At 53.0% G+C, this 15,738-nt stretch overlaps 1 protein-coding gene across 6 annotated transcripts in view; it reads right to left on the bottom strand.

Annotated features, from left to right (window-relative positions):
- The window catches only part of CYTH1 (cytohesin 1), a 76,121-nt gene that overhangs the window by 38,997 nt on the left and 21,386 nt on the right, over nt 1–15,738 (bottom strand). Inside the window, exon 1 of one of the 6 annotated variants that reach the window (XR_007131599.1) lies at nt 295–839. The exons of 1 other annotated variant lie outside the window; for it this stretch is intronic. Coding sequence is in view for 3 of the 5 variants with exons in the window: in XM_047756724.1 (XP_047612680.1) it covers nt 295–322 (28 nt within the window). In the remaining 2 variants the exon portion in view is untranslated. Of the gene's footprint in view, nt 1–294; nt 857–15,738 lie in introns of those variants that run through there. 4 more of the 6 variants (XR_007131598.1, XM_047756724.1, XM_047756728.1 and 1 more) reach the window with 4 other exon arrangements.

The following is a 15,738-nucleotide window of genomic DNA, read 5'->3' as shown; positions in this document are numbered from 1 at the left end:
CCTCCTTCCGCGGGGTCACACGTGCTCTGGGGGTACCTGCAACTTCAGAGCTCCTAGGACAGACACCCAGACTCCGGAAGTACAGACACGGTCGCCGAGAAGGAGGGCACAGGCCACCGAGCCACACGCAGGGCGGAGCATCGGCAAGAAGAGTGGCGGGGGGAGCCTTCCGTGTCACAACAGGCTCTCCCCTCCCCCTCCCCCCCCAAGAGGCGGCGACTCGCAGACCTTCCACGCTGATCAAAAGAGACGCTGAATCCCCGCCCCACTCGCCCAGGCAGCACCGGGACTCACCAGCCCCCTCCTCGGTTTGACGGACCATCTCTCCCCCCCGTGGCCGCCCCGAAGGTGACGGGGGCTCGTTCGTCACGGCCCAGGTGCCCTGGGAGGCAGGGCTGGGTGGGGCAGGACCACCTGCGGGCAGCCGGCCACGGCCCGAGCTGCTTCCTGGAGCTTGCGGCTGCGCTCCTGGGCCAATCGGCCTCCAGCCACAGCGGCGTCCCTCCCAGCTCACTGCCACCACCCAGTTCCTGAAGTCAAGCTCAAGTAACTTCCTCGAGGTTAACCAGCTCCGCCCTGGCAAGCGTCTGACGCTGGAGTCCAGGGAGCAGCAGAGGCTCTTCTGGGCTTTGCTCAGCTTCAGCCAAAGTGACAGACAGAGCAGAGAAGGCGTTCTTCTCACCCCCCCCAAGGACCTTCTTGGAGTGAATCACTTAAAACCCCGGTCATCTCACAATGAGATTACAGCGCATTTCCCCAGAGTGTGACTAAGAGATCCTAATCATTCCAAGACCTCATGAGGTCACAGGATAAAAGCAGAAGGCAGGCTTTAGTGGCCACCCCCCCAAAAAATCTTCGGGTATCACTCCCAGGGTAAGTTCAATGGCATCCCCAGTCTAGGTTCTCACCCAGCCATTCTCCCCCCCCTCCTTTTTTTTTCTTTTCTTTTTATAGCCACACACGTGGCATATGGAGGAACCCAGGTTAGGGGTCTAATTGGAGCTGTAGCCGCTGGCCTACACCACAGCCACAGCAACACAGGATCTGAGCCGCATCTGTGACCTACACCACAGCTCACAGTAACACCTGATACTTAACCCACTGAGCGAGGCCAGGGATCGAACCTGCGTCCTCATGGATCCTAGTCAGGTTCGTTACCGCTGAGTCACAATGGGAACTCCCAGCTGCTCTTTAGGGTATGCTCTTGTTATAATCATGACACAGGCTCCTTGTGGAAGTTAGGTTATGGCAGTGAGGGGAAAGGTTTAATCCTGTCACCCTGGGGTAATCGCTGATGACATGTCGGTGTATATTCTTCATATTCTTCCATATTTTTATGTACTACATTCTCATTCTCTCTCTTTCATGTATAATATTTAACTCGCAGAGTTCCCATCGTGGCTCAGCAGAAATGAACCTGACGAGTGTCCATGAAGATGCAGGTTCGATCCCTGGCCTCAATCAGTGGGTTAGGGATATGGTGTTGCTGTGAGCTGTCGTGTAGGTTGCAAATGCGGCTTGGATCCTGAATTATATGGCTGTGGTTTAGGCTGGCAGCTACAGCTCCAATTCAACCCATATGCCACGGGTGCGGCCCTAAAAAAAAAAAAAAAAACTTAACTCTTCTCTGTATCTCTCTTTATAGGTCTATATCACTCATGTATTTGTCATATTTAATAGGATAATAATCAAATATGTTATATAACATGTGAGATACATTTTACTGACACACCCTGGCCCCCTCGCCGTCAGTGCGGAGCGGAGCCACATGGAGCGCCAGCACTGGGTATCACACAGGCTCCTGCGAGGGGGCTCTGCCCAGCCGTAACCTCAGTGTCCTGAGCAGGTGTGAGGCGGGCCAGGCTCAGCTACGACCTTCAGTAGGTTAAGAGCATTTGTGACTTTATGACATTTTCAGCTTATGATGGGTTTATCAGGATGCAACCTGAAAAGCTTCATGAATATTCACATAATGTTCTGGGGAAAGTCTTTTTCTCAGCACAAGATCCATGTCAGTCACCACCCCAAAGAAAGAGAGACGCTCTCAGGGTGGGAGTCTGAGAGAAGAGGGACTGGACCGCCTTAGGCGTGAGGCCGGAGTCTGGGGAGACCACAGGACGCTGCAGCCCACCAGGCCCACTGGGGGCCACAGCTCCTGCCCGCCAGTCCCCTGGACAATCCAAGACGGTGGGTGAGCAGGGGGCCAGGGAGTGGCCAAGGGAGCTGTGAGGAGGCCCCGGGAGCCAGCCCCGTGGCCCTCAGGGGGCCATCATCTGCCCACCAAGCCTCAGCTCTGGAGCGAGCGCGGTTTCGAGACCTTGGTACTTACCCACCCCAGGCTCGTCCGTCTCTCACCACCAAGCTTGGTCTGTTTCTCTATGCAAAATAATATGCACACATCGTAGGAAAAGCAAATAGGACCCAAGGCTTGAGACAGAAAACCAGTTTCCTGCCGGCCCCCGCCCGGGAACCAGGCTCCTTCCTCTGCTGATCGCCTCCTGTTCCCAAACAACGCCTCCTGCTCCTCCTTCCCGGTTCCATTCTAGACGCCCACTGCCCGCCGAGGAAGGTGGAGACCCGGCCTGTACCCCCGCACCCCACGTGGTGACCCAAAGAAGCGATCTCCAATCTCCCACCGGCACCGTGTGGACCGCACACCTGGCCGGCGGCACCCGGGCGCCACGAGGCGGATTTGCACTCGACTCTGTCTTATCCTCACGTTTTACCAAAAAGGGAGGGGAAGTCACCTCGCTACAGGAGAGGGAGGAGAGCTGGGAACTGCGTCCCGGCCCCGCAGCGTAGCGCTTTCCCGACAAGGTGCCAAGGGGAGAGGGGCCCGGGGCAGGCCGAGAGCCCCAGCAGGGACTCCGCGAGCGGGGTGGGACGTGACAGAGGCCGCCCGTCTGCAGACACCTGCAAACACCGCAGCCCTCTTCGGAACGGGGCTTCTGAGTCACCTGGAAAGCACGCGTTTGTGCTGTTCGCCCTCACAGGCGTGAAGAGCAGGGATCAGTGCTGCACGAAAAAGACAAGACTCAAGGACCAAGGAACGGTGTGTGTGTGATGCGGAGAAGGCCAGAGGAGAAGCGCTGGACTCGTGCTGACCCTGCGCCTCATCACACCCACCAGGACGTGAGGCAGAATTCTTAGCAGTTTCATCACCAAAAGAAAACGAATCCGACATTTTTACAAAATCCAAATCATGCCTTTTATCCTTTGTTTCATGGACACAATTTAAACTTCAATTTTTTCCAAGAAAAAAAGTGAGAAACACGCAGTTCCTCACAAAGTCTGGTTTTCTTTTTTTGCGGTTTCTTTAGGGCCATACTGGTGACATGTGGAGGTTCCCAGGCTAGGCGTCAAGTTGAAGGTACAGATGCCGGCCTACACCACAGCCACAGCAACACCAGATCCGAGCCGCATCCACGACCTACACCACAGCTCATGGCAACGCCGGATCCTTAACCCACCAAGCGAGGCCGAGGGATTGAACCCGCATCCTTATGGATACTAGTTGGGCTCCTTACCACTGAGCCACAACAGGAACTCCTGGTCTTAGTTTCTATGTGAAAAAAATCTATTATCGATTCCATAAAATGCCATAAAACTGAAAAAATGTATGCATTTCTGTGCATTTTTCCTGAGGAGGGGTCACATGTTGGCCAGGGGCTCAGAGAGGACCCCCACGTGGGAGAGTCCGCACTTGGACGCAGGCCTCTCAGCGCGGGCGAGGGCAGCGCCGGCCCAAAGAAAACCCAGATAATCACCTGCTTCCCGGAGGTGATGGACCGATGTCCCTGCAGGACGCACGCCTGCTGCTGTCGGCACACTGGCGGTGTCAGCTGTGCTTTACAAAGCATGAATTGCGACATACTCATGACGCTAAACAGAAACACCTTCCTCTACAAAGAGGAAGCAGTAGTGTGATTCACAAATGAGAAAGACCAATGCTAAACTTGCTGTGGACGAAAACATGGACCACCTGAAAGCAGGTGCTGGTTTTAAATGCCCGCTAAGATAAAGTCAAAAATACTGGCTGAGGCAAAGTCGATCTGTGCTGCCCTCTGCTGGCGACATGAAAAGATTGTTCAAAGTTGACAATTAGCCATGGCTGCACGTTACCTTCTGAAGGTACACAGGAGAAAGGAGGAAATTCGTGTTCCACCTCGTGTCCAGGCCATGCGGGCAGACACAGGCAACAACATACACAATAAATAACGAATTCACCAGCACGCCGGAAAGCGCTGAGTGCCCCGGGGGAAAGCGGGAGCTCAGGCACGCGAGTGTGGGCGTGGGGATTAGGGAAGTGCTGAACGCGGTGGTCAGAGCAGGCATCACGGAGATGAAATCTGAACCTCAGGGACCCCCCCCACCCCAACCAAAACCCCTGCACACAGCCTCTGCACGCCTAAAATTCCGTGGGGTGAGACACCCACTACCCTTCTCCTCCGACCCTCCCGCTCCCGGCTGCTCGCCCCGTGGACTAAAAGGACCACGGGCCACCTGCAAGACGGGATTACCAAGGCCATGGCCCGCGAACACACCAGACCCCGAGACCGCTGGGGGGTGGGGGGTGCCAGCCTCCCGCTCCCGGGTCCGCCTAGGAGAAAGCCTCGCCGCCTGGCGACGGGAGCGCCCTCCCTCTCAGCGCTTAGAAGCCCTGCCCTTCCATTTCCCAGCTGGTGGTCACACACGCATTACTAGCTTCTTTTTTTTTAATGGCTATGCTGAGGAGTTCCCGTCGTGGCGCAGCAGAAACGAATCCAACTAGGAACCACAAGGTTGTAGGTTCGATCCCTGGCCTCACTTCGTGGGTTAAGGATCTGGTGTTGCTGTGAGCTGTGGTGTAGGTTGCAGACGCAGCTTGGATCTGGCGTGGCTGTGGCTGTGGGGTAGGCCAGCAGTTCCAGCTCCGATTGGACTCCTAGCCTGGGAACCTCCATATGCTGCAGGTATGCTGAGTACTGTGCATTTCTCTCTCTCTATTCAAGAAAGAAAGGCTTGAGTCCTCACTGTGTGTGCGGTTTGAACAGGGCCTGTTGCATGGTGCTGGGCTCCGGAGGTGAGGACAGACGGTGCCTCCAGAGGAGCCGCGAGGGGCAGCAGTCACCCAAACCACCAGTTGGTCTGGTCTGCTTAGGACTGGGAGGGGAGGGCCGGTGCGCCGAGCTCTTGGAGGGAGAACATCAAAAATCAGACCCTGGGAGAGGCAGGGAGAATGGGGGGGTCCAGAGTCCAAAAAAAGGAGAGTCGCTTTTGAGAAAACCCGCCGCCTTAGTGGCATCATCTGGTATTCAGGAGGGGATCTAGGGCGAGTCGCATCCCACCCTGTGGCCACGACCTTGCAGGAAGACATAGAGCCTGGCCCTTCGGGGTGAGGAGGCACTGCCTGGGAGAGCAAGGGTGCTTCAAAGATGCCCAGTGCTGTATGTTTCAGTCATTCTCTGTGTGCGCCTGTGTGGGGGACGGGGCGGCGGGGGGGGGGGGCAAGGTGGGCCTTGGGGTTGGAGCTGGGGGGTGAGAGGGTTGGTGGTGGGATGAGGTTAAAAAAAAAAAAAAAGATGCCCAGTGCAAGGGGCCCTTTGCGACCTGGCCCACCTGGCTCCCCAGCTGCCTACTGTCACCCCAACTTCACTTCCCTCCACTGAACAAACCCCGAGTCCAGTTACCCTCCTCTTTTTGAAAATGAGTCTATATCCAAGTCACAGAATGACACTTGCACTGGAGGACGGGCGGGTTCTGTACACCCTCTTCCCGGCCAGCAGACCTACGTGGAAAGAAGTTTGCCAAAAAAAGAGATCTCGGAAACGCAGATTCAAAGACAAGAGGATATAGAACTCGGAACAAGAAACAGGCTCATGGAGCTGCTAGACAGCCTGAGGTCTGTCACCCCAACTAAAGGGGCACAGGCTACTGCACCATAACCAATCATTTTAATTTTAAAAATCTGCATCCGTTTCCAAAGACACACAGAGATACGGCCACAGAGATACAGAACTTCTGCAGCATCGAAACGACCCGGGGGTGGAGCAGGCAACACTCCTGCCAGCCCCGCCACCACCCCGCCCACACACGGAGTGGCAGGGGCCATGCCCACCACACCAACCAAACCTGCCAACACCACGCCCACCAGGCTCCTCCCGGGGCGCTGGGAGGCTCCTCCCTCAGCCTGATGGGACGCGTACTCCGTGCATGGAGACCAGACAGATGCCCACGGAGTTACAAGTCATCAAAGGTGATGGCCCTCAACTCGGAAACTGCCCAGACGACAGCCTCTCTCGATCGAGGTCAGTTGAAGAAACACAAATGTAAACCAGTAAGAAATTTTCCCTAAAGACTGAATTCTGGTCTTTTTGTTCTTAAATATCACAGCACACTGCTTGGGAAATAAAGCGTAAATATCAAATGATCATTCTGAGTGCTTTAACACAAAAGGGGGGCTACCTCACTGCAGGAAGACAGAATGTGCCCGTCGTCTCCTTGTGCACAACGATTCCTGCCCTCGGGGGTGGGGGGAACGGTGCAGAACACACAAAACCCGAAAATAAAAGTCCTTTTATTGCTGCCTACGTCACAAGGTTAAACAGTATGCGTTTTTCTACAAGTTTCGGTTTATTTTTTTGCCTCGCCTGAGGCATGCAGAAGTTCCCGGGCCAGGGATCGAACTTGTGCCCCAGCATCGACCTGAGCCGCTGCAGTGACAATGCCGGATCTTTAACCCAGTGAGCCATACTGGGGACTCCTGCAAGTTTGTGTGTGTTGCTGTTGTTGTTTCCAATGAACATGCCTTAGAGATTTTCCTATGCTGGAGCCTACAGACTGGCCTCAGGTGTTTACAGGTAGTACATCCCCCAGCAGAGTGGGTGCTGGCCTTCGATTTCCTACTGATGAGACGTTAAGCTGCTTCCCACGCTGCCATCGTGAGCTGGGTGGCCATCAACATGCCTCCACGTCTATCTTCTTGTACTTGCAGGAGGGTGTGGGTGTGGGTGTGGGTGTGGGTGGGTGGAAGAGATGCAGAAATGCTGAATTACAGAGTCAACTGGTACGGGCAGTTAACTTTTTATTTTGAATAAACTTAGACCTGCAGGAAAAAAACGCAAAAACACGGCATTGCCATATGCCCTTCCCCAACTTCCCCTGAGGTTACCATCTTACACAGCCTCATACGTTAAGGAAACCAGGAAAAGGACACGAAAACAGTGCCAAGAAGCAGTCTGGCAATCCTACCAGCACCTCGCCAGTTTGCTAAGGTCCTTTATTTCCGGCCCCGGCTCCCATCCAGAAGCCCCCACCACGATTTGTTCTGAGGGCGACAGTTCCCAGGCCTGTGTGTCACGACCCTGACACTCGCAGAGTCCTGCCCAGTTACGCGGTAGCATGTTCCACAGTTTGGATTTGCCTGTGGTTTTCTCCTGATTCGAGTGGAGGCGTGCACTTGGGGCAAGAACGGTCCCGAAAAGAGGCTGTGCTCTCCTCGGCCATCACGTCGGCGTCTGCGACATGGATGAGCCCTCACCAGGGACGGTAGCCCTGACCACCCGGGGAGGGGCGCCCAGCAGGTCTCTGTGCAGTGACTGTCCCTCGGTCCTTGGCTGACTCCTAAGATCTTGTTAGGAGAGACTCTGAGAGACACTTTCTCACCCACCACTCTCTGTGCCAACGGCTGGGGGATTCCCTCGTTGGCTCCCGTCTTTGGACCTGTCCCCACCCTTCTCTGAGCGCTTCCTCACTTCCTGCCATCACAAGATTTTCCCGGCAGGCTCATTTTGTATTTTTCCCTGTTCAGCCCCACAGTCACCCTTTTCACCAAGGATCGCTGGTTCCTTTCAACGGAGAACGGTATTTAGAAACCAAGATGTGGGCATGGGGTGCCACACACACATTTTTAGGACGTTCCCGTTGTAGCTCAGCAGTGACAGGCCCGACTAGGATCCATGAGGATGCGGGTTCAGGCCTCGCTCAGTGGGTTAAGGATGCGGTGTTGCCGTGAGCTGTGGTGTAGGTTGCAGACGTGGCTCGGATCCCACGTTGCTGTGGCTCTGGCGGAGGCCGGCAGCTGTAGCTCCGTTTAGACCCCTAGCCTGGGAACTTCCAAAAGCTGCAGGTGCGGCCTTAAAAAAAAGCAAAAACAAAACAAAACGAAACAAAACCATTTTTAACTGGGACAGACGTTACCCAACTGCCTTCTGAAACGGCACCAACTGCTCCCCAACAGACACGACCAGAACGTCCACTTCCCCTGACCCCACCAACGCTTCGACAATCTGGTGGCTGCTGTAACTTAAACTTCCCTGTTTCTCAGGAACACAGGACACTCATGCTCACTGGCCAGCTGTGCTGCCTCTCTGAATTGTCCTAATCTCCGTCCTATTTTTCCGACGTCTGCTTTTCTGCTGGTCGGTAGACACGCCTTACCTTTCAGATAGTAAATCTTTTTCTTCAGTGTTGCAAATACTTTCTCCCACTTTTTCTGCCTGTCCTACCTTTTTTTTTGTGAGAGCTTTTGTCACACACACAACATCAAATAGAAATAATACACTTAGGAGTCCCCGCTGTGGCACAGGGGGTCAATCTCTGAGGCAGTGCAGGTTCAATCCCTGGCCTGGGAACTTCCATATGCCACTGGTACAGCTGAGAAAGAATAAATAAACATTTATACATTAAGTTCATTCATGGGAAGTCAAAACTGTGAATTGTTTTTCTCTCATGGCTTCTAGGTTTTGTGACCTGCCCAGGAAGTTGTGTTCCTTCTCAATAAAATTGGAAAAACATGTTACATAAAATTTACATATACATACATATATCTTTAAATTTTGCATACATGCATATATCTTTAAATTTACATACATATACACATATTACATCGTTTACATATTTGTATTTGTCCTTCTATATTTAAAGAGGCAAAACAAAACAAAAAGCCCCAGACGGATGATAGGGGAATGTACACAGACATATGTAAGAGACACTTTGACCTATAATCCATCGGGAGTTTGTTTTTTCAAGCCCAGAATGACAAAGGGGACCTCATTCTTTTCTGAATAGATAAGACAGTTGTCACAAGCATTTGTTGAAAAGCACACCCTTTCCCCACTGGTCTAAAACGGCCCCAGGGTGGGCTCACTCGCTATGTGCCGCCCAGGTCACTCTTTCTGAGCCTTTTGGGTTTTTCATCCTGGAAATGAAGACACTTTCCCATTTCATCGGGCTGTCGTCAAAGTGCTTAAAACAGTGCAGGCATCTCGTAAGCACTTAATGTATGTTCGCTACTATGATGAACTAAATGTGCCTACAAACACCGAAGCATCCAGCCAGCGACGCCCATAAAAAACAATTGAGCCGAACATGTGATGAAAAATTGCCGAGGAGCCACATTAAACAACTAAAAGGCACAACGTAAAATAACCTTAATGAAATATTTTACTTAACCCCAAATATCTAAAATATTATCATTTCAATATATAATCAATATAATACGGTGTCTCACATTGTTTCTTTCGTACTAAGGTGTCGAGATCCAGGGTGTGTTTCCCACGTAGAACGTACTTGGAGTGCTCAGCAGTGGCTACCACACAGGACAGTGTGGGGCTAGACGAGGTCACGCCTCGGTTGTATATTCATGCCACAATATCACACCTGTATTTGCAAGAAAAGTACTGAAAGAACTGAACAGCCATTCGTGACTCAAACACATCTGGCAAACTAGAAACAGGAGGAATCTTTTTTAAAAATGAGAAAAGGTATTTACAATTTATAGTCAATGTTATACATTGTGGGGAGACACAAAGCTTCTCCTTTAAGATGGGGAAAGAGGAGGGGCCTTCCCTGTCATTGAGTTCACTGGTGCTGTGCTGGAGGGCTTTCCAGCCAATCCTTCTCGCTCGGGGAGCCCCAGGATAACCGGGTCCCACTGCTCCAGTGAATGGGCAAGAGAAAGGGCGCAATGATTGCAAAGACGAAGAAAAGGACACAGTGGTGTCACAGGTGGTTTGACCGTCCGCAGAGAAAAGGTAAAAAACCACCCCCACAAACTGTAAAGATCAACTGTTAGAACACCTCACAGAGCTCCTCAACGCTCTTGGTTACCAAGTCTACACAGAAAAGCACAAATGCAAACACCTGGTCGTGGCGCAGTGGGTAACGAATCCAACCAGGAACCATGGGGTTGCAGGTTCGATCCCTGGCCTCGCTCAGTGGGTCAAGGATCCGGCGTTGCCGTGAGCTGTGGTGTGGGTCGCAGACATGGCTGGGATCCCACATTGCTGTGGCTGTGGTGTAGGCCGGCGGCTACAGCTCTGATTCAACCCCTAGCCTGGGAACCTCCATGTGCCGCGGGAGCAGCCCCAGAAAAAGGCAAAACAAACAAACAAAAAAACCAATGGGCAAGAGTTTAATGAGAAAAAATTCTAACGTTTTATCAGAAGACTTTAAAGAGGTCCCCTGAGACCCATGGAGAGGGAAGGTGCGCTCGGGACCCAGCACGCTCACGGATCCAAGGCCACTGCACATCACAGCCCCGGCCGGTCTTCCTTGTCTGTCTGCGGCATAGGACATGTGGTTCTGGCAGGGGACCGACCAACAGAGATGAATCCGGAGCCCAGAAAAGCCCCGTACGGATCTAAACACCTGACGTGACCGAGCTGAAAGAAGCTGCAGGCTGATTTTGTGTCAACACCGCTGGGGACACACCCTCCGCTTGCAGACCGGGAAGCGTGAGGGCCGTCGCAGCGGCACCTGCGGCACCAACCCCGACATGGAAACCACCTAAATGTCCATGAGAACTGGAACCGATTTTAACTGTGGCATATTCAAAAGATAAAATATCACACATGCGTAAAAGTGAACTATGACTACACGAAACAACATGGATAAATCCCACGGACATAATGTGCGCGCATGCACACACGCGCACAAACACACACACACACACACACAGCCTTTAAAATCAGAAAAAATCGTCAAAGAATTTTATGCCAAAAAGTGCTAAGGCTGTACACCAGCTACAATGAAAAAAAATATAAACCATCACATGTAAGCAGAAAGTGTGAAGGATGGGCTGAGATGCAGACTCAGAGCACAGACGCCCCCACACCCCTTCCTAGGGAAGAAGAACGGGCTTCTGTAGACTTGGGGTCACCTGAAAACAGGAGAGACACAGACCCAGGAAAAGGTGGTCCAACAGAGGTCATCCCCAGTGACTCCGGAGGAAGAGGAAACAAAGGCCATGCAGCAGGCCTGCGAGCAGCCCATCTAGGCGCGAGCAAAAGACCGACAGGCCTGTCCGGGGACACACCGGGACGTGCTGAAGCAGAGCACGAGGGCAGAGCTGCAGCATTTAGAACACGGCCGGTAATGCCAAAGGAAACCAGGCAAAAGGGAGACAAACAGGCGCACCAGGAAAGCAGCACAGCTGCAGACACCACACGGCTCCGAGGGCCCGCGCTCGGTGGGCAACAGAAAGCACACAGAGCAGGTCTGAAACTGGCCATCTAGAAGCACGAGCAGCACTTCCTGTCGTGGCTCAACGGGTTAGGGACCCAGCGTTGTCTTTGTGAGGATGTGGGTTTGATCCCTGGCCTCGCTCAGTGGGTTAAGGATCAGATGTTGCCGTGCTGTGGCATAGGTCCCAGTTGCAGCTCTGATTCGACCCCCGGCCAGGGAATTCCAAAATGCCTCAGGTGCGGGAGGAGGAGGAAGAAGAGGAGGAAAAAGAAGAAACAAAAATATTGTTAAACAGGTTAAAAAAAGTCCAAAGTGGGAGTTCCTGTCGTGGCGCAGCAGAAACAAATCCAGCTAGGAACCATGAGGTTGCCGGTTCGATCCCTGGCTTCACCCAGTGGGTTAAGGTTCCCGCGTTGCCGTAAGCTGTGGTGTAGGTCGCAGACATGGCTCGGATCCCGAGTTGCTGTGGCTCTGGTGTAGGCCGGCAGCTATAGCTCCGATTAGACCCCTAGCCTGGGAACCTCCACGTGCCGAGGGTGTGCCCCTAAAAAAGACAAAAAGACAAACAAAAGAAAAAGTCCAGAATGGCTGCCCCTAGGAAAGGACCTCCAGGTGGGGCCGGGAACTGCTCTTCTGCATTAGAACCTTGTTGGTTATGTAACCCGTTTTCCTCTTCTCCGTGATGGCAAATGTCTGTATTTGTTACTTAAAAGATCTGTTTATATATCATATGATTTTTTTTTCTTTTGGCCTTGCCTGTGGCATCCAGGCCAGGGATCTAACTCATGTCACAGCAGTGACCACACCAGACCCGTAACACACTGCGCCATAAGAGAATTTCTAGATAAATTTTTAAATAAGGGGCTGAAATCAATGCAGCGCTTCCAAATTCAAAAAGATCAAATGGAATCAGTAGTGGTTACATTGAGGGTTCCACTGTGTGAAGACTTGACAATATTTGAAAATTACTTTAAGGCAGAATTTGTCTTCATTGATTCACAAACCACACAGTTCACACTCTTAAAGTGTACAATTCAGTGGTTTGCAGTACACTCACAAAGTTACCTATCACCTCTAATTCTAGAGCGGTTTTATCATCCTCAAAAGAGCCCCACCCCGCCCCCAGGAGCAGTCACTCTTCCTGCCTCTAGGCCAAGCCGCCGGCAGACCCCAACCCTGTGCATCTGCCCACAGACCCCGCCTGGCCTTCAGCCTCGGGTCCCTTCCCTAAGCACTGTTTTCAGGGTTCGAGGCACGTCGTTCCTCTCCGAGGTGGGAGAACACTCTACTGCGGGGCCGCACCCCATCCCGTCCATTCCCTCATCCGTTGACAGACCCTTGACTTCTTGCGGTCACAAGCAAGCGTGGAAACTCTTATGTGGCGCATGGTCTCTCAGACTATGCATGTGCATCACTGTGACAAAATAAATTTTAAGCTCGTTTTCATTTTCCTACCTATCCCTCAGAGTCCAGCTCCAGAAACACACATTCCCACCACCCCCCACCACCCCCCGCGCCTCCCTCTCACTGTCACCCACCGCGCCCCCTGTACCGGAAACAAACTCGGACTTGTGGTAAGTTTCCCCTCTAAATAGTTTATGATTCTATGAACCAGGACTCCCCTTCTCGAAGACGAAGAGTGTCTGCTGAAAAAGCTTTCTACGCTTTTAGGTAATCACAGGACAATCACATTAGCTGTCCCCTCGGCTCCGTACAAATTCTCACCACCCACTGAATGACCAAGGCTGTCCTGAGTCAAAAGGGACATGTTTAAGGATCAAACATGCCTAACAGCTCTGCAGGGGACGGTGGTGGCTAAGCCATCAGGAAAGTTCATTCTTTAACGGGATTAAAGTAATGCATCACAAGCACCAGCCATTTATGAAAAACTCAACTGATATTTCCAGCAATGATCTTTCTGGTACTTTTACTACTTAGGAGAATACAAGATTAATGGGGTGGCGGGGTGACCACATCACCACATTGGGTGTTCTGTGCACTTCGAAACCAAATTCAATGAACAACTTTTAGAAATAATGGCCAGCCTTCAATAAACATGCGAACAGCTGACATCAGGGCTCGGGCTGTGAGCGTGTTCACGCAGGCGCGGGGGAGGAGGGGGCTGGGGAGCACGGGCACCTGCCTGCTCGCCCCCTTCTGCCGTGGGCCTCTGCTCTGATGCACAAGCACGGCTTCTCCCCTTCCTGTCTGCTCTGCTCCCTCTCCGCCTGACTAATTCTACGTCACCCCCTTTCTCTGCAAAACCACAAGACCAACGTTACAAAATCGGGGCACTCCACCCATCCTTTTACTCAGCTCGGAGAGCAAACCGAACACGTGGCAAGGAGCCAGAGCCCTGGAGCTGAAGCTGCCGCCACGCCCGTGGGAGGGGGGCGCAGACCAGAGGAGGCGGGAAGGCAGTGAGCACCCCGCGGGCTCCAGGTCCAAACTGCTTCTGGGTACCTGCCACTGATTTTAAAAACAAACTTAGCGGAAACCATGGTTTGGTCTAAAATCAAATCTCATTTAGAAGGCGTCAGTAAAATACAAGACAAATAAGAAAACTCTAATGATCTATGTTTCAAAGGGTGTTTCTTCAAGATTTTCTCCAAGCTCGTGCTTAAACTATTGTTCAGATGTATATTTTCCCTTAAAAAAACACCTCCCTTTCAGTCTCAAAACTATTCCTACCAAGTTCAGAGGCAGGCCTCAGTTTGCAGAAGCCACCATCACGCAAAGAACCCCACATGCTCCCACGATACCATGAAATCCTTCTCAGCTCCCCACTCTGGGTCTGAGAAGGGACAGCTAATCAGGTGCCCGGGGAGGGGGGCCTGGGCTTCGGGGGCACAGTGTGGCCCCCACGGGAGCGATGCCACGGCTCTGCTCAGGCAGCAGCAGCAGAGGTGGAGGAAAGCAGGGGCTTCCGGAGAGCGCAGAGGCAGAATGGACAGCACTACTAACGCCTGGATGGGGACACGAGAGGAACGGAGGAATCCGGGTTACCTCCCAACATGTGACCGCACGTCACGTGGGTGGACCTGCTGTCTCCTAGGATGGGCACGGCTGGGGCTCCACCGTGCCTAGCTGAGCGTGAGGCCCCCTGCAGATGTCCGTGGGGACGACGAGTGAAGCAGGGAGCCATCCAGGCCTGAGGCGTCAGGGGAGGAAGAGGGCTAGAGACACAGCGGGTCCTCATAAGTCAGGAAGTTATCTGGCCAGAAAGTCGCTGCTGACCGTGAACCGCCCGATGCGGAACCAGCATTCCCAGGGGAAATGCAGGACGAGGTTCCTGAGAGCCCCCCGATCCCATCTTCTCAAAGGATCGACCCATAAGCTGGTTTCACGTGTGTCTCTGTCTCCGGTCACCCCACTGGCGCTGAACTCGCGCCTGCGGGGAGGCCCGTCTATCACGCGCGTGCTCGGCGGGGCGCACCACGGCCTTCCAGCACTTGGGAACGCCCGGCACTTCAGCACTTACTTGGGGCCACTTTATTTATTTATTTATTCATTTATTTCGTCTTTTTGCTTTTTACAGGGCCGCTCCCGCGGCACATGGAGGTTCCCAGACTAGGGGTCCAATTGGAGCTATAGCCACTGGCCTACGCCAGAGCCACAGCAACGCGGGATCCGAGCCGCATCTGCGACCTACACCACAGCTCATGGCAACGCCGGATCGTTAACCCACTGAGCAAGGGCAGGGACCGAACCCGCAACCTCATGGTTCCTAGTCGGATTCGTTAACCACTGCGCCACGACGGGAACTCCACTTGGGGCCATTTTAAACAGAGAAGTTACCCACAGAAAGGGCATAAACACAGCACTACCCAGGGCCCTTATTTGAGGCCTGAGCCCTGTACGGAGGCAGAGTTTGGCCTCATTCCCAGGGCCCAGGAACCCACGGAGGGAGCAGCTGTGTCTGGGCGTGTTCACAGATGCTGTGAAACCACCACCTTTCACCTCTGTGTTCATCCGGGGCTGCAAACAGATTCCACGGAGCAGGCAAACTCCAGACGGAATCCATGAATAATGAGGACCGGCCGCGTAACCCCGGGGCACGGCCGTGCTTAACGAGACTCCTTAAACCAAATGCTGACCCCAAATGCTCCAAAGACCCGATCAGGAGGAGGAAGGAGGGAGAAACCTGACCGACTTTGCAAATCTGCCACCTATTCCCAGGTGCCTGGAGTTAGGAAGACGCCTTCTCTTCACCAGTTATAAGGCTGGTAGTACGGAGGGTCCCAGGCTGGGGTCAAGTCGGAGCTGCAGCTGCCGGCCCACGCCACAGCCACA

This window comes from Phacochoerus africanus, chromosome 14, assembly GCF_016906955.1.
Source record: "Phacochoerus africanus isolate WHEZ1 chromosome 14, ROS_Pafr_v1, whole genome shotgun sequence".
Lineage (NCBI taxonomy): Eukaryota > Metazoa > Chordata > Mammalia > Artiodactyla > Suidae > Phacochoerus > Phacochoerus africanus.
The sequence above is the reverse complement of the archived record's forward strand: the minus strand, read 5'-3'. Positions and strand labels throughout refer to the sequence as shown.